A 19,493-nucleotide genomic window follows, 5' to 3' on the forward strand; every position below is an offset into this window, starting at 1 on the left:
CAGCACCAATTCAAAGAGGTAGGCCAAGTTCAGGGTCCTGAGCTGATTGCTGGAGATCAGGAGAACACAGTGCCTAAGTCTGTCAGATGGAAGCCCCCAGAAGAACATCCCAGACCACCATTGCTTGTTCTCACAGTGGCCAAAGTTATAAACTAAAGGAAGAAGAAAATGCAGCCAATTGGCTTAGCCTTCCGAGGCCGAGGTCAAGTGTGCCCAGATGTCCCCTTCCCCTCTGCACGAACCTGTCCGTGGGAAACCTGCAAGCAGGACCTGAGAATTCTTGCTTCCTGCATTTTCTAGGAACTGATATTCAGGAACATTACTGCACCTGACTTTGGAGGCTCTGGCACAGCCATCATGGCTAGTAGCCACTGATAGCCTTATTTTCCATGAAGGTAATATTATTTTAATGCCATACAAGGTGGTGACCATCACAATCTCTTGATGGCAGCAAATTCCATAGTTTACTTACATGCTGCATGAAGAAGTGTTTTATTTGGATTCCCTGGTGTTAAGTGAAAGGGAGAAAAAATGTTCTCTAGCCACTTTCTCCATGCCATGCATAGTTTTACAAACTTCTGTCACGACACTTCTAACTCTCCTTTTCTGCAAACGAAAAAGTCTTTGATAAATTTCAAAGCTAGTTCAGGTCAACCCTATTGAGGAAGCATTGCCCTTGCTCAGAATCAGGTTTGTTCATTCTTAGTGATGTTGCTCCACAGCCAGATCCAGTTGTCTGTGTGATGACATCCTCTTTGCATTTTCAGTTCCTTACCTAATGTCCTCTTGGAATGGACTTCATCTTTATTTCCACAGTTGCTGCACACGGGGTCTTCTTGAACAGAGTTGCTGATCTTTCTTTTATATAATTTTTTTCCCTTCCAGTAGCACCTTAAAGACCAACTAAGTTAGTTCTTGGTATGAGCTTTCATGTGCATGCACACTTCTTCAGATACCTTTTCGTGCATGCACACGAAAGCTCATACCAAGAACTAACTTAGTTGGTCTTTAAGGTGCTACTGGAAGGGGGAAAAAATTGTTTTGACTATGGCAGACCAACACGGCTACCTATCTGTTTCTTTTATATAACAGCTTCCTAGGAAGGCACTTGATTGGGAAAGTCTGTTTTGTAGTTTCGGAATATAGGAGCTGCTTTCCAAATTTCCTAGGGAGGCACTAAATTGGGAAAGCCTCTTTTGTACTTTCAGAATATTGTCTTGTATTTTTTAGATCTATATTCTTTTTGAAGTTGAGGGCTAGGGATAGAATTAGGCGGTTCCACACCCCCGCCCCACCTTTGCCACTCTCAACATGTCAGAGATCTCCTTGCTGCAGCAAGTTCCGCCACACTTAGGACGGCTTACATGTTTCCTCCGCCCCTAGTCTGTTGCTATTGGCCGCGACAAGACATGGCGACCTCAGTAGTCCAATCCCCTTCTTTGTTTTTCTTCCGCCCCCTGAGAGTGCTAAGAGGAAGGCCTGCAGCCCCATTGACTTGCCAGAGTGTATACCGAATTTGGGATTCCGACAAACGAGGGGAAAGGTTCGCTGGGCTTTATAATGCGCCGCGCGGGGCCGTGCGTGGCATCGGCGCAGCACCAGCTGTTCCGCCACCTCGTTCTCCGCTCTTCCGGCAGGCCGCGGCCTAGCGTCGTCGCCATGGCAACCGCAGCCTTCCCAGGCCCGACGGCCATGGAGGAAGCTCTGAGCCGCGCGGTCCCGCCGCTGCCGCCTTACGAGACCCGGGAGAAAGTGGCGGCGCCAGCCGGGGCCGCCCTGGAGCAGCGCAGCGCGGAGTTCATGCGCTACTACCGCGCCCTGGAGAGCGGCAGGCCGAGGGCCGAGCTGCTGAGCCGCCTGGCCCGCGACTTCGGCGTCGAGCACGGCCGGGTGGCCGAAGTGAGCGGGAAGGTGGCCCGGCTGCTGCAGCAGCAGCAACAAGAGGCGGCTGGGGAGAAAGGGGAGCACGAACCCGGCGCCCTCCTGCAGGCCGAGGACCGGCTCCGCCACTACCTCACGCCGCGCTACCGGGGCCTCTTCCAGCACCTCGGCAGGCAGGAGGGCGGCCTCCGCTTCCTGGTGGAGCTCCGCAGGGACCTGCTCGAAGCCCTGGCGGCCAGGGAGGCCGAAGGGCCGCATGTCAGGGTGAGCCCCGGGAGGGTTTTCCTTTCCTTTCCTTCAAATATGTATGTGTAACTCAGAGGAGACCAGTGGAAAACACAGAGACGCAAGTTCGCCGTGTCTATTAATTTCAGTGTGTCTACTCTTGAATAAGGCTTAGTTGGTTGCAGCCCATATTTCGTACCGCCTACTGTTACACATCTCGTAAGCGGCTTACAATGTATTCATTAATTGCTTTATTTACACCCCGCCTTTCTCCCAGTGCAAGACCCAAGGCGCCTCCCAGTATTAATTTTAAACAGATTAAGTTAAAGCTATTTTTATTTAAAACAACAGCAACACACATATATCAGTAATATGTGGTCTGAAGGGAGGTTTGTTTGCATGCACAGTAATGGGGAAGGTAGACATCCTCCGAGCTCCAACTCTTCTCCTTTAAAAACAGCCTTGCAGGCAGAAATTCATTGAAATTTACCGTAATTATTATTAGTTAAAAGGCATATATCACTGTTTTTTTCCTGCACCCATAGTTCTTCAGTGTTTTCACTTTGGGGGTTGTCTTTGTTATTTTTGAATATGTCTCTTATTTTTATTTAAATTGCTTCATAAACTTGTTTATTATAAGCCAGAGAAATTTAAGCTATTGGGATGGCGAATGTATACAACAGCCCTGTGAGGTTGATAAGGCTGTCTTAATTTTTAAAAGTCATCTCAACCAGCAGCCATCAACATAATCTTGTGTCAAAGCCATAAGTTAATGATAAATTGTGTGAAGGACTCTGTCTCATCTGTGCTACTTTAAGTCAGTCTTTTTGGGCAACCCCAAATTTTAGTGCTGTAGAGGTAAAAACAGTATTCAATTGAACAGCATAACTTTGAGGTAGGAGGTGAAGGAATCAACGGTGCAAAGGGAGGTGTTATTGACAGCTTACATCTCCAGTCAGTTTTTCCTCTGACTGAAGACTCAGTGTAGTCCAAATCTGCATATCTTTCTAGATTGCACATTCCCCAGTTTTTTATAGCTCTATTTCTGTGCTGCTGCAATCTGATACACTGAAATTAAGCAGGTGATGACCTTCCTGGAACTTCATGCCAAGAACATCGCCTGGTTTCCCTTTGTGGCAGGCTGCTGTTAAAAGTATGGAAGTGAGGCCGGCTGCAAGAGTGAACAGCCTGACAAGCTTTGGAAATGTCATGAAGCCTACCAGTTTGATCTGACCCACTCTTTACTTCATTGCCCTGGGAGTCTTTGCTCTCCATTTGAGTGAAGTTTAGACTCCATGATGTGATTGCATTTTATTCTGCTTGGGTGTTGTTGTTTTTAACTAGATCTGATGGGGCATTCTATAGATGCAGATAAATGCTGGTAGTGAAGAGAAGGCTCCCCGTGACAGAAGTTCCCTTCCCAAAATGTTAAAGTTGATGAAGCCAGCATCAGGGTCAAAAGGCTCATCCCCACTGTCCCCTTCATCCCATAAGGTTTCAACACCTCAAGAGGACTATTACTACAACTTATCCTACCACAAAATATAAACTATGTTCTATTTCACACTTCCCAAACTCTTCAGTCCTACCTCAATGCCTACTCCTGCACCGAAGATCAGGGTTCTAAATCTTGTGGGGAGACTACATGAGTACAGCAGGCTCCCTGCCACAGAAGTTCCCTTCCCAACATATAGGGAAAAGTTTTTTAAAAATTCCGGAGAGTGAAAATTTGACACATATTTGTTCCTTATATGTATGGGATGTTAGACCAGGGTGAGATGGGGTAAATGGGGGCAGGTTCATTCATGCAATATGTGGGAGGTTGTGTGTGGAATGGTCACACAGTTATGTGTGTAAAATGTCTGATACTCATATACAGCACTGGCAAACACGCTTACTAGGGCAAAGTTTGTGTGTCAGTGCCAGGGTTCTGTTTTCAGCTGCTTCAGATCAGCACATGATGTGCTAATAATATGTTTGGCCTTGGCAATGAATGCTGAATGAAACGCAAGAGGTGCAATTCAACTATTTCTGCACTAGCCTTGATGTTAGGCAAGATACATGACATATACTCTAGATTTTAAGAAGTTTGACCAGAGAGTCTGTTGAGAAAAAATGTTTTTGTAATACTTTTTATACATGCCACTTCATACACCTGGACCAGTGTCTATATTTTTAAAGATTCTGCTGCATATTGTACAGCTCATACTTGTAAGAAACAAGCTGTTTATAATTACAAGTATTACATATCTAGTTCAGAGTGTAGGAATAATAGTCAGAACACAAGTCCTTCATCCTTCTTCACTGGTTTGTTTCAGCAGTATCCTTTGGCAGTGGTAGGCTGGCAGCAAATGCTGATCCCCAGCCCCCTGGACAGAGACATTGAATAACACTACTGTTTAGTTCCATTATTGTACAGATGCTGATGCTTTCTAGAAGCTTGCTGCTTCTGCCCAGATATTGGTACCCTTTTCCTGGACCTAAATTTTTTGGCTGCAGCTCCTCTTAGCTAACTAGTAGCCTTTCTAAAAGATGGAAGCATCAGCGGTTAAATATTTTCCCCATCCACATAGATACAGTTTAGCAGGAACAAACAGAATGTTCCCAAAACCTCATTTTAAAATGACAAACTGTGCTCTAGTTATATGGGGTTTTATATCTGGTTAATTCAGCACTACAAATTGGAAGCTCCAGAAGCCTTATCCTATAAACCTGCTTTAGTAACTTCAGTCTAAATAGCTTCCTGTAGAGTAGCAGTTCTGCCACATGTGTCAGGAGAACAGTTAATCCTTGTTGAAGATCCTGCTTTTGAGCCATCAAATGGCGTTTTAACATATCTTGTTGAGCTTCTTACATGCCCAAGCACTGATCAAGTGAGTCCTCTTGTGCTGCATTAGTATGCTGCAGCCAGGGCAGGGCAACAAATACTGGTGTAGTAGAGTCAGTGACTGCTGAGGTGGCCTATTGTGAGTTCTGGAATTTTCATACATAATCCCAGGAGCTGCTACAGCATCTTGTAGGATGAGGCCATCACCAGCAATAGTTTCCACACGTTCACAGCATTTATTTATTCTCTCCCTTAATGGCACTACTTCTATCCAATGCATGACTGAGTATATTGCAGTCATAAATAAGATTGTTTGGTCATCAAGATACAAGTGCTGTTGGAATATGACTGAATTATATGTTTTTAGACATGATTTGTAGTCCTCATCTTGCTGGTCTTGCTAGTGTGACCGAGGCTGAGGTCATTGGAGCCCTACTACTCATGATGAACAAATTGTCCTCGGCAGCAGTAGAACTGTAGCCTGTTCCTATAGCTTGGAGCATATAAGTAGAAATGTTGAATGTTGCATTATGTGAACAATGAATAGTGGAGTTTATATCGAGAGAGAATGCACATCCCTCAAAATATGGATAGATTTGTATTCAAGGATAGTATTCTAAGGTTAAACAGTCACCAGGATCAAGAGCAATGGCCCAGAGAAAATGACTCTACTCCTTAGTGACTAGTTGCTAAGAAACAGTAAATGTCTTCCTGCTGAATTTGTGGAAGATGATAGATTCTTGTGACCTAGGTACAGCACTTCTATTCAGGCATATCTACCAGCAAAAGTTCAACTGTACATTTTATGGTAAAAAGAATTTCCCTGAGAGTATAAAAAATGTCCTTTGGTAGCACGGAAGACCATCTATTTTTAAGCGCCAAGGAGATTTTGCTTTTCTTTCAAGGCATGATGTGCCCCAGAGCTCCTCTTTAAGTCTCATCGCCTATAAAGTTTTACACATCTCCGTAGTCAAAACAATAGTAAACCATGTGGACAGCACAATAATATTGTTTCTAAAAATGGTCGTGACACCAGTATCTGACTAAGCAGTCAGACCTTTGCAAGTGAAACGGGGATTGTAGAAATTCTAGCTCAATATTTAAATAAGGCAAACAGTCAAGAGGAGATTTTGCTGTTATTTATATTTCAGTGAGGACAATAACTTTCAAAGTGCCCTTTACAAGGAGCTAACAGCTTGAAATTCTGATTTTTTTAATTGCTCATTTAGGTTTACATGCATCATGGCAACCCTTGTGTGCTATTACATATCCATTATAGAAGCTGACATTTATTTATTTATTTATTTATTTAGGTGATTTATATACTGCTCGATATTTCAAAGACATCACAGAGTGGTTTACATAATAAAAACATCAGAAACAAACACAGAAACTACAATAAAAATCAACATTTTAAAGCAGCACAAAACATATGGAGACCATATTGCCACTAGTAGATCCAAAATACAGAAATATAACAGAAGCAAGCAGCCCTGCACCAAATATAGAAGTTTGCATGTACTCTCAGTTCTGCTGCTATTATCTCCCTTTACCACAGGAACATCCAGATCCACAACTGCAACTTCACTAGTAGTCTTCAAACGTTAATTTAGAGAAAAGGTAGTTAACTCCAAGTAACTAAAATTAATGACAACCTGCATTACAATATTCTGAGTTTTTCTTAATGGAGGTTAGAAGAACTGCTTTAATTTTTATGCATTAAGTCAATGGTTCACAACTGATTGTTTCTCCATTACCCCATCATCCCCAACTTAAATTGGGAAGGAGGGCTACCCTTTTGTTCTAATGAAGCTTCTAATGATATTATATTGTCGCACATTAGAAACATCCTCATAAGCAGAAGGCTGTCTGCATATGACTGCGCAAGAATCACTTGCGTTGGTCCAGGATTAGGTAACCCAGAATATATTAAATTGTGTATTAGGAAGTAGAAGCAGCATAAAGCAAAAATTATTTCAGACTTTCTTCTCCAATAATGAGCTTATATAAGAAATGCATTGACCATACTCATTAAATATGTTTCTTAGGTTTTTGGAAAGAACAATAATTTTCTGCTTCATATGTGATGCTGTAGAAATTCTATCTGGATTCATGTCTTGCCATCTGAGCTAGACTTCTTGCAAAGGACAAGAATGTTAATTCTGGAGGCATTAGGTTTTCAGTTTCTCTTACTGATTTGGAGTTAGTAGACTCAGAACTGTAATAGGTTCTTCCTGATCATAATGTGTTTGTTTTATCTACAGCAGACATGCTGCTGAAGCTTTTCTGCTTTCTGTGGAATATTTGGGGGATTGTAGCCTTGACTTTTCAATTGCAAGGCAAAGGGAACACTTCTGTTGGATTAGAATAGGAATCCACAGGCCTTTTGAGCTTGTGGGCACATTTGGAATTAATGAGAGAGCATAGTGGGCTCCCTCACAAAGTGACTGATGTGGCTTCTCTCTCCCATGCAATACACCCATCTCACAAAATGCATTTCTTTCTCTCCCTTTCCCAGACAAAACAGCTGTTTTACAAAAAGCAAATTCTCCCTTTGCCAACCAACTTATCCTTTCTCATCTGTTTCTTTCTCCACAGTCAGCTATGCATACATGGACTCTCTTGCTCCTAGATGCTCTTCCTTTCCCCCTTTAGCTATCTGCCTTGCACTGAGGCACAGCTGCTACATTGTACTTTTTCTCTTTGGCATCAATGTGTCCTGTTTCTGGTAGCTTCCGATTGGAACTGTTTTCTTTGCTGATGGCAGCCAATTAGGAGAAAGAACAGTTCTAACTGACTACCCCCAACAGATATAACTATTATCTCTCCTCTTTTTCAAGTCTTCTGGCCAATCAGAATGGTAGGAGGGCAAAGCAAACAATTTGGGGGAGGGGGAGGGAAATGAAGCAGAAATTTGACTGTTGCCATTATAATTTGTAATTTGGCCTGGATGTAATTAAAAAGCTTGGTGGATGCTCTGATAGGATTCTGAGGGCACCACCATTGGGACTGTGATGTTAAATTTATGTGATATTTATGACACTCAGAACATAATTTGCATACAGAAGGGAAAGCACCAAACTTGATATTGCCAATTCTGAAAAGAGAGAGTTAAAAGACATAATTAAAGTAAGTACAGTGGTACCCCAGGTTACAAACGCTTCAAGTTACAGACTCCGCTAACCCGGAAGTAATACCTCAGGTTAAGAACTTTGCTTCAGGATGAGAACAGAAATCGCACGGCAGTGGCACGGTGGCGGCATTGGCGGCGGCATGGCAGCAGCGGGAGGCTCCATTAGCTAAAGTGGTGCTTCAGGTTAAGAACAGTTTCAGGTTAAGAACGGACCTCCATAACGAATTAACTTCTTAGCCCGAGGTACCACTGTATCTGTCTTAATGTGGAACAGAATAGTTAATTTAAGTTTAAACAAAATGTGTGTATCTGTGAATGAAGCGTTTAGAGCTAGGATATAAGATTGACTTTTGCTGCTCTGGTGTCTTTCGGGAGACAATAATTAATTTAACTTAATGCCATCGATGGATTACTGTAGAATGAAGTATGTCTATGGTGTATACTACTCAGAGCTAGTATACTAATCCAGTAGTGAATATAGTGTATAAAAGGATAATCTGTTGTTTTTGATAGAAAAGCTTTCATTTTGGGGTTTTGGAAGTAATTACCTTGGTCAAGTGAAAACTCTCTGATGTATTCCTTTAAGTACTTCATTTTTTATTCTTGTAAGAGCATTATGGCAGATGTCTGTGCTTTGCTGAGATTGTTCTGAGATCTCAGTTCATGAAACTGTGCTGTGCATTTTTCAATAAATCATCAGGTAGGTGAGGATGTCTTGAGTATTTGGTAGCGGCAAACTACCTCATCACCCTAATGTCTCCTGCTGGTTGAATTGTTGTTTTCTGTAAAATATCCCACTATATTTATTTGCTTAAACTGAGGTCTGTGGCAGAGGAATCTAAACAGTATTTTTATGGATTACCCCCTTCAACAATTTGCAGACACTTAACAAATACACCCTCATACATGGTTTCAGAGAATGTTAAACATTTGCTCTGTATTATAGCAATATTACCATTCAAAAAAGAAGGAATTGCTAGCTGTAAAATATTTCAAGAAGGATTGTTAGCTGTTCTCTATTCATCACAAGCCTCAGGTCAGTCTCCACTATTTTGTGTTTATTTTAAAATTACTTAGTCTGTCCCCCACCCCATCCCCAGTAAACTTGTTTTTAAGCATATACTTCATACAACAATGCAGTGTTGGGAATTAAACTCTAGGGGATTCTTTGGAAAGCCAGTAACTGACTGCACTAGAAAATGCTCCCAAGGTCATTCTGAGTCTAGCCATAAATTGCAGAAAATTCAAGTACCAAGACAGGCAGGAGAGCTTTTTTTAAAATGCTTCCCAAGAGGTTGAGTTGCCTTGATGCTAAACCCTCAGCAGTGGATGTCCCTTTGGAGCAATGATGCTCCAGCTGACATTGCAAGGGGTGATAACTTGTGGCAGCTGTCATTTACTACACTGTTCATTGGTGGGTGCCTTTATTTCTATAAACAGACACTTTTGTATGGGTTTTTAAATGTTTTATTCAGTTTACATTCTGCACACCAGTTGAAAAACATCTTACTATGCCAGAGGACTTGCAAGGATGTCTTTCAAGGTCCCTCACGGTTTGACATGATTTCATCAGTGTGAACAGGGCCACAGCTGCAGGGTATCTTCATCTCCTTTCCACCAACCTCCTAGTCCACAAATGTGTGGCAGTAGGAGGCATAGTTTTGCCTGATCCTCCATGCATTGGCCTTAAACAGTACAGCAGAGCTCATTATTGGCCATTGGCTAGGATGGGCTAGCAGACAGGTTACCTAAGCTGCACTTGAGAAATACTACTGCAGGGATCAAACATAGCTTCTTGCTTTATTTATACATACATAAATAATTTTTTTAAAAAATAAAAAATATATAACTCCTTGACTCCTTTTTCTGTTTTTGGAAAGGCTGTTATCTAAAGTTAACACATAAGCTGGTGATTGCATCACATTTAATTATATTTCTTCTGTCATGTCCTTATGGCAGAATTCTCCAGGAAGTATATATAGAGTAGGCTGTGAAAGACCATTCAATTTAATTCAGTTGAAAAAAAGTGATTGCCAAAACATGCAAGCAGTGTTCCTGTCATCTGAGGTGAGGTGGGTAGTGACCAGAGAAAGGACCTGCTCAATTATAACACTCAATTTATGGACCCCCCCCGCCCAGCTTCCAATAAAGCTTGCATGGCACCCACAATTTCAGGCACCAGGCAAAGACCTCTCTGTTATTAAATCTTGAGCTTTGGCCCCCTTTAATCTGTTACTTTAAAAATCTGTTGGTTATTGTTGTTGGATTTTAAAAATATTGACGTGTGACTTTACTGATCTCTTTTCTGCATAGAAATGCTTCAACATAATAATGAAATAATACTTATTTGGGTGAAGACTAGTCATTATAATTTATATTGAACATAATGGAAGACTAAGACTCTAGTCCTGTAGGCATTTACCTGGGAGCAAATCTCATTGAACTCAGTGGGGGTTTCATTTTGAATAGATGCCAATAGTTTAGTGCTGTAAGCAATCCTCTTGGTTGTCATGAAACAATGTTGCTATGTTGCTTCTACTGCTGAATTGATAAAATGGTTTCCCCCCTCTTATTTTTAGGAAATGAATGGAGTGTTAAAGAACATGCTGTCAGAATGGTTTTCCACAGGATTCCTAAATTTAGAGCGAGTTACATGGCAGTCGCCTTGTGAGATTCTTCAAAAGATTAGCGAGTAAGTGCCAAGAATTGCTGGTGTCTTCTTTTTTAAGAGTTCAGGAAGTCATGTGCACATGCAGATTCAAGGTTGCATGACAAAATAAATCTAGGGGAGAGAGCAGACCTTTGTGAGTGTCTTCTCTCTGTGTTAAAATGTAATTGTTATTTTTTCCCCAGTAGTGAAGCTGTACATCCTGTTAGAAACTGGATGGACATGAAACGCCGTGTTGGATCTTACAGAAGGTGCTATTACTTTGCCCACTGTGCAATACCTGGTGAGCCGTTGGTTGTTCTGCATGTTGCACTTACAGACGAGATATCTAGCAGCATCCAGGTATAGTTGCTCGACTTAATTTGTGAAAAATTTTGTTGCACATTAATCATCAGGCCTTGAGCATGTGACTATGGAACACTTCCAAGCAGATTCTTGGAAATAAAGTACCTAAACATAATCAAACAGTATTTTCTAACTGAAAACTTGTGATTGAAACAAATGTCTTAATATAACATTTCAAATAATTCCATGAAAAAATTGCTTTTGTGAGCATGTTAAGTAGCTCATTTGTCTATACTAACCTCTGTTAATCATTTGTGGTCAAGAAGAAGAAAAATATATAATGAATAATAATTGTTCATGCAGCTTCCATGCTTAGTTGCCTAGAGTGAGTTGTTGCTCTCTATTGATGACTAAGGAAGTGATTAGCCTGTCTTAATACTATTTCTTAGATGTCTCTTATTCTTTTGTTTACTAATATTTTTGAAAGTCGTCAAACAGAGCAGCAAGTGCTTTTATGCATGTTATCTTTAGAAGTAAGATTTTTTTGTGAAATTTCATGGAACTGTCCATAGAGATAGTAACTAGAATTAAGGTAGATTCATAGTTACATGTGGTGTCCAGATCGTCTGAACCAGAATTACAAAAGCAAGATTAATGTAGATTTGCAAACTGATTTGAATTAAGGTTTATTTGTTAAAGCATTTTATATACTTCTCTTTGTCCTGTTGGGTTTCAGAACAGTGTATGAAGTCTGAATTGACAAACCATAGTTGAGGCTGTTGCTCTGCCTTCTGGAAGCCGCTTGAACACAAGGTTGAGAGGGCTGAGTAGTAGCAAAACACAAACAAACAAGCAGCTCTGAACTATGGTTAGTGCAAGCAGTAGTTTGGTGTGATGTTCAAATTCAGCCAGTGTAGCAGAGAATTAAATAGTTGTCATTTTAGCCCTGTAAAGAGTTAGGCATTAGGCTACTGCTCATTCTTCACAGCAATATTACACTCTGTTGATGAAAATAGGAGACTTAAGCAAACTTTGGCCACTGTCCTGAGACTTTCTTTAGGCAAACAGAAGGGCTTGCTCATGCCCAGTTGAGCACTGACATCTTGTGTTTTCCTATTATCAAGCCCTAATGCTGCACCATGAGCTGCTTGTTAAACTCTCAACATGACAGCTGAGTATGCAAAGAAAGTCTTCTGGGTCACAGGATTTTGGCTTATGTAGGATTCAGTGGGTTATAGAATGTGTAATTGTTGAATTTTGATGGTGATTGCAGTTACTAATGTTACTTATGGTTAATTTTTCTCTAGGCCATAGTGAAGGAGATTCCCCCCTTAGAAGTTGAGGATCTGAACAAAATCACCACTGCAATTTTCTATTCAATCAGTTTGACTCAGCAGGGCCTGCAGGGTGTGGAGCTGGGGACGTACCTCATCAAGCGAGTTGTTAAGGAACTGCAGGTATGTGTAAAAAATTGCCATTTGGTAATAGCACTAGAATCAAATTTGTATTTACAGTGGTACCTCTGGTCGCGAACGGGATGCGTTCTGGATGCCCATTCGCAACAGGAAAAGAGCACAACCTGAAGCACCGTATCTGCACAGATGTGCGGCGCGATTTGGCGCTTGTGTGCATTTGTGAGCGGCGAAACCCGAAAGTAACCCTTTCTGGTACTTCTGGGTCGCCGCGGGATGTAACCTGAAAGAACGTAACATGAAGCAAATGTAACATGAGGTGTGACTATCTTCATTTCTTCTGGGGCACTTGTACTTGAAATGCAGTGTATAGGAACACAGGAAACTTCCTTATGCAGAGTCAAATCATTGATCCACCTCGCTCAGTATTATCTGCATAGAATAGCAGCAGTGTTCTAAGGTTCCAGGAAGAAATCCTTTGCAGCCTCACCTTAAAATACCAGGGATTGAACCTTGCATGCAAATCATGTGCTCGACCACTCTGGAATGCAAGCCAGGGACCACAAGCCACGGGACCTTAAGAGTTTGGCCCATGCCCACCTCCTCAAAGAACCCTGTGGAAATTCGCAAGGAAACTTAAAAGTATGCCCCAAATTAGCAGTGTGTAGTGTTCACCCTACTTTTCCAGACTTCCTGATAATGAGATTCCTGTGTTCAGAAACTGCTTAGGTCAAATTCACATATTGGAAGAGCCAGAGTGTGACTTTCCCTTCATCAAGTGTGTGAAATGAGGCATTCTGAAAGAGCCCCAACATGGTAGGATTGTGAAGATCATCTCCTGGAAAACATTTTTATTATGATAAAGTAACGTTTGTTAACTTGCTACCAAGGTGTCCTGTCACAAAGAATCATTTATGTCATATCTAATGAATGTGAAAATCTTACTATAATACTTCTACCTCATCTGTTAACTTAGGTTTCTGGAAATGACCACTCCTAGTGGGTTTGGGATTGTTCACTTGGGTTAAAGTCCACGGGTTTTTTGTGTGAGCACTGTATGCTTTAAACCTAGTTTAAGGCAGATGCTTCGGAATTTGTCTTAAGAGTGCAGCCTACTCATTTAAATACCAAACTAAATTACTTGGTACTGCTCCATTTGCTGGGGTTCATTCCCATAGATACTAATGTGTTGTAATACATTTCTCATGGCTGGATGTGAAATATCCTTTGGGGAATAAACAATGCAGGGAAAATAAGATATATCATTATTTGCTTTGTTTTCTCTCATCTATTTGATTAATTCCAAATCACTTAATTTCAAGCTTCTGTAACTTTTAATTTCCCAAGAAAAAGAGCATGTTAAATTATTGCCATCATGGCTGTGTCAGAATGTGAAGTGACATACTTTGAAGTTTGAACTGGAATGGTGGAAATTTTAACCATTTGAACCCTGAGATGTTTGTGAACTTCAGTAACTGTGGGTTAGTTTAAGAGGAGAAACAAGAATAGCTGGGGCAGTTCTGTCACTAAAAGGACATGAGTGCAAATACAATTGTGTGTAAAACAAATCACAACAAAACACTTTTCTAAATTAATTTTTGTATTTGGGCAGGGACTCTGACAAAGCAGTGTAGAACTGTGTAGAGCTCTCTTAGCATCAGCAAATAGACTGATATTACTTTAGCTCAGTAAGAGCTAAGCAAGGGACAAGTGTCTTATCAAGGAATGGGGACTCTTCAGTTACTCTTGCTTCTTAAGGCAGCTCATCCCTTTATTTGATATTTGCGTATGTGGGTACATGGCAGGAAACCCACACCAAGCTTTCTTAGACAGCAGAAAATAATCAATGTAACTTGAAAGTTTAACACTTTACACAAAACCACAGCCTAAGTTTTTTGAAAATGTAATGTTAGAAAAAAGAAAACTCGCTAGGCAAGTTCTTTTGTAGAAAGCTTGAGGAAAGTAAGTACAGAAAAAGGAAATGTGTTCCTTTGCACACAGCTTCTTGTGGTTAATTTGTAGCACGTAAACAGTCTCTAGATATATGATCAATATGAAATATTTAATCATTTTCCTGCAGCCTTTGATGTGCCCCAGGTTAACCACAATGGGCATCTATCTAAGTTGCAAAAGGAACAGGGTTACCTAAGATGCTGCACTTTTTTAAAAACTAGGCCATTCTCCAGTAAAAATTATTCAGTCCTTTATCCATTCACTTTAACCCAGTGTGACACTTCTGTCTGTAAATGCCACTGTAGCCTCAGAAACTGCATTTCAGCTGCCACTCTTCATAAAGGTAGCTGCAAACATCACCTATTAACATGTCATGCTACTAGATCACAAACAGTGTCCAGGATTGGGAGCATGCAGTCATTCTAGTAAATATTTTTTTGTGTGACAGCAGGCCACAGGTTTTGATTTCTGTTTCCTTTCCCAGGTATCAGTAGGAATTAGCTTTAAAACTTTGCAATGCATCTGATAAAGTGGGTTCTATCGGATAAAAGCTTATGCTGCAATAAATTTTAGGCTGTAAGTGTGTCATAAGACTATATGTGTTAAATCTTCGCAAAGTGCAAGATAGGACCAACAAACCAAGCTTATTTTAAGGAGGAGTTATTCTGTCTGGTGAGGCTGTTGGCAAGGACTGCTTTAATCTGTTATAGTCAGGATAAAGATGGTGGCATTGCTTTCTTTTCCCCCTTGCCTTGGCTAATGCAGTTCATTGTTGTTTTAGATGAGTCACTGATAATAGAAAGGAATCTGCAACCTTCTACAGAAGCAGCAACAAAATAAACCCAGCATCTACTTCTTAATGGAGTGTGGGTTTCTGACAAGGAAATAAACATTAACGGATCTCTACTAGCAACCCTGGAAAGTAGCACATCAATTTAGCAGCAGCATAAATGGCCATGCTTTACTGCATCTATTTATTATTTTCTTCAGGAACTGGCCACATAAGATAAGCTTCTAAACTCAGCCATTTATCAGATATGAGATACTACAAAAACTAGGTCGTTTTGCCAGTTTGTCTTGTTATTTCTTAAAATAAAAGAAGCACATGATTGCTTTTCTTATCCCTCCCCCCATTCCAAATAGATTCTGCCTTAATAAATTATGCTGAGGTTTACTCTTTTTTGTTTGTAAACAAAAGAAATGCTATTAAAAAACACATCAAGTTCTACATACAGGAGAGTGCTGTTGCACTTACATCCTGCTTGTGGGCTTCCTATAGCCACTGTGGAGGCAAAGTGCTGAACTGGTCTGACCCAACTGTGCTCTTACAGTACTAGAATCATAGAATTATACAGTTGATCCAGAGCTTTCCCATTTCACCCGTGTGGACTATGCTGTTCACATAAATACTCTGTGTAGGTTAGAGGCACCTGAATTTTTAGCTACAAGCTTTGTTATAATGGAAATAAGAATGCCTTACTTCCTTGTCCAGACTCTTTATTCTAAAAGATGGCTTCAAGTCTCTTAACTCCTACCTCTTACTACCAGTCACTTGGTATATGTTAAACTCAGAGTTTGTTTATTTAACTCTTATTTTGTGTGAGATAGACAGAGGAGAGGGAGGCATATTGCTGCTGTTCCCTCAAATTGAAGATTCCTTTCCAGGGTGACTGCTACTCTGAATTCCCCACAGTTAATCTTAGTCTGATGAATGGAGACATTCTTTCTCTGCAGAGGATGGTGTGTTTGGGGGTGTACTGTTGTTGCTGTCCTGTTGCTAAACAGATTTAAACTGTCGATAAGATAAATATTTTTGTTCCCCAAGCAGTTTGGCATCATCTGAGTTTTTCAAGAGAAGTGGTTGCTTATCTCACATACTTGGAGCGGCATCTAATAGTTGTTATAGAATGGCTGATCAAGCCTTTATAGTACGGAAACTACCCTGCTGGGAGCTTAATTTACTACCTCAGTCTTGGGATCTTGAGAACTTGATATGTTGGGCAGAGGATATTTATTTCATTAGACAGAAATGAGAGATGAGGGATTTGTATCTTAAATGTTTTCCCACCTCGGTAGGTATGTTTTCCAACTGTGTTCTGAAATGGTTCTAAAAGGATATTAAACTCACATAACCAGCATGCTCTTGACTTAAGGTCCCATTCTGCTCATTTATGAAGGTGATCTGGTCTATTTCCTTTGCTGATTCTAAGAAATGATTTGGCCAGTTTCTGGGAAAACATAGTATGTGTTCTTGCTATTATCCTACTGAGATGATGATAATAATAATAATAATAATAATAATAATAATAATAATAATAATAATAATAATAGATTGCTTTTCTTTATAAACTGAAAAACTGCAGGTGGAATTTCCTCAGATCAAAGCCTTCTCTACTCTGTCTCCCATTCCGGGATTCACCAAATGGTTCCTGGGCCTTCTTTCTTCACAGTCCAAGGAGACAGGCAGATGTGATCCTTTCACAGATCCTGAATATCAAGAAATATCTGAGATCACAGGAGATCCTGCTGTTGAAATTCTAAAGCGCCTCTTAGCAAACAATGAATGGGTGAGGTCAGAAAGACTGGTCCGAGCTTTACAGCAGCCACTTATGAGACTGTGTGCCTGGTATCTGTATGGAGAGAAGCACCGTGGCTATGCCCTTAACCCTGTGGCAAACTTCCATCTTCAGAACGGTGCAGTGTTATGGCGTTTGAACTGGATGGCCGACACAAGCCCCCGTGGCATCACTGCCTCTTGCGGAATGATGGTCAACTATCGCTATTTTTTGGAGGACACTATGAGTAACAGTGCTGCATATCTTGGAACTAAACAGATTAAAGCCTCAGAGCAGGTTCTATCCTTAGTAACTCAGTTTCAACAGAACAGCAAACTTTAAATAAATGAGGCAGCTTAAAAAACAACAAATGCCTGTTTAATTAAATGAGAGTCATGTGGTGTTTGTATATAAAAAGCGGGAATGTTGCTGATAAAACCAGCAGACACTGTCCCTAATCTCATCAAGGATTCAGTATTGAACTGCCAGGCCATTCTTGTTGCATTGACATGCTTTGCCAGAGAGGAAGAGCACATTTATGTTCTGGATGATACTTCCTGCAAACTGAAAGAGCTGGGTAAACTATACTTAGTGAAATGGCAAGCCAGTGGTGACTCCTATGAACTGTGTGTTGTCCCTCGCCTTGCTCACCAAATCAATAGCCTTGTTTAATCCACATCTTCAAAAGAGTCGCTGAACACCTGAGTGCTCTGACACATTAAAGGGAGAGGGAGATCAATACCAGAGTTACTAGATAAAAGGGACAAGTAAGGAAAGACTTTTTGTCCAAGTGCACAAACAAAACAGCATCTCATAGCACTACTCCAATAAGATGTTTGTTTTACACACCCTTCCCTTCTGTTCTATGCTAAACTCTTTGATCAGGCCAACCATGTTGGCATGGCACAGAATGCCACCACTTGAGTTATAGCTTTGCTAGGTCGGAGCGTGGAAACACCTTGGTGTGGGTGGGTGTTTGTTTGTTTGTGTATTTTGGCTCATCTACTCAAGTGCTCTCCAGATAACAAGTATATGGAATGAAGTGCCTGCAGCTTTGCAGTAACTAGTTATGATTTCAGAAGTGAAATCAAGAGTTCGAATATCGAAGAGAGAAAAGTAAGTTGTAATGTGTTTTATGACGTTTACACACTTGTTTTGAATATAAATGATATTTTTTAACTTGCAGAATTATTTATTTATTAATCTGAAATGTTCTACATTAAAATAAGGTTTTGCCATGAAAACAGGCCCTCTCTGTTTTTCATGTGATGCAGCTACTTTAGCTAAGTCTTTAACAGAAGTTGATTCTGTTGTACGGATCCTCGCTACCCTGCAGTTTAGAAGACATGAAGGTGATGGAGAGCCTGGAATCTGCGTCTCAGAACATGAAGCTTTCATTTTAAAAGGGGCATGTTATATTTGGAAATGTGTGGCCTTTGATTTAGTTGACATGCAAACCAGCTTCTGAAATTCTGCCTCATCTGAATGATTTTTCAGGTCATGTTGGGCCTCCATATTTCCCATGACATCCAGGCCTCAGACACCCTTGCTTTACTGCAGTCTTTTTAACGGTGCACACATGCCTCGTGCTTAGGTGTGCACTTTCCTCAGTTCTGGGCAATCACCCTTACATTCACTTTTCAAGCCACTGCCTTCTCACTCACTTTAGATGCACAAAGGCCTGGATTACACATAATGCTGAACTTACTGTGTATTGAACTATGGCTTTTTAAACCATGCTTATTTTGATCATCTGAAGCCAAGTTTTATTGTTGGCTCACAAACAGTTTCTTTTAACCCAAGCTTGGTGCTGTGAATGAAAACAATACCCTTAACTATGGTTTGCTAGCCACACCAAACACTTGCCAGGCTTTGAAAGAATGAGGCAAGAATAGCTATGAAGCAAACCAGACTTTGGAGAAGAATGCTATAGTTTGATGTTGGGGGAGGGGCGGACACACAAAACTCATAGTTCATTAAACAGTAGTTGCCATGGCTTTATGCATATATGCACCGATCCTTCTCTTCTTTGCTAGGTGTGCTTTCTCGCTTTCTGGTCTGCACTTTTTGTTCATTGTTCTCTTGTTGAAATTGACTCTGAGTAGTTAGTATGTTCTTAGTTTTTAGTGACAAAAAGCTGTTCAGACTAATTTTACCCCACTAGTGAGTTCTAGGTCCAAACCACAGGACACACATGTTCATAAAGTTGGTGGCGATCCCTAAGGCTCATCTAGTTGCAACACCTTGGGCAAACTCCCCCCCCCCCCCAGTTATTTTCGGCAATCACACTTCAACTTGGGCCAGTTAACTGTTTGTCGCTGATAACAGTTTCAACCCCTTTATGCCCCTTTGCTTTATTTGGGGAGAAGGCCAATGAGGTCTTCCAGTCTCCGAGCAGTTTGACCTTAACATCCATTATCATTGACATGCCACAATAGATAAATGCCTGCTGAATGAATCTCCAAGGCAAGTGGCTAACCTGTGGCCCTTCAGATGGCAACTCCCACCATCCCTGATCACTGACCGTGTTGATTGGGAACGGTTTAGCCCCCTG

The 19,493-nt window shown here is 40.9% G+C and overlaps 1 protein-coding gene across 1 annotated transcript; it reads left to right on the forward strand.

The window, feature by feature from the left end:
- The first annotated feature begins 1,368 nt into the window (after nt 1–1,368).
- Nucleotides 1,369–18,183, forward strand: MLYCD (malonyl-CoA decarboxylase). The gene is made up of 5 exons (XM_083752933.1): nt 1,369–2,145; nt 10,646–10,758; nt 10,920–11,076; nt 12,327–12,476; nt 16,748–18,183. Exons 1-5 carry the CDS (start codon nt 1,561–1,563, stop codon nt 17,279–17,281), a joined length of 1,539 nt encoding a protein of 512 aa, XP_083609059.1. The 5' UTR covers nt 1,369–1,560; the 3' UTR covers nt 17,282–18,183.
- Nucleotides 18,184–19,493: the final 1,310 nt, after the last annotated feature.

This window comes from Podarcis gaigeae, assembly GCF_964106915.1.
Source record: "Podarcis gaigeae genome assembly, chromosome: 8".
NCBI lineage: Eukaryota > Metazoa > Chordata > Lepidosauria > Squamata > Lacertidae > Podarcis > Podarcis gaigeae.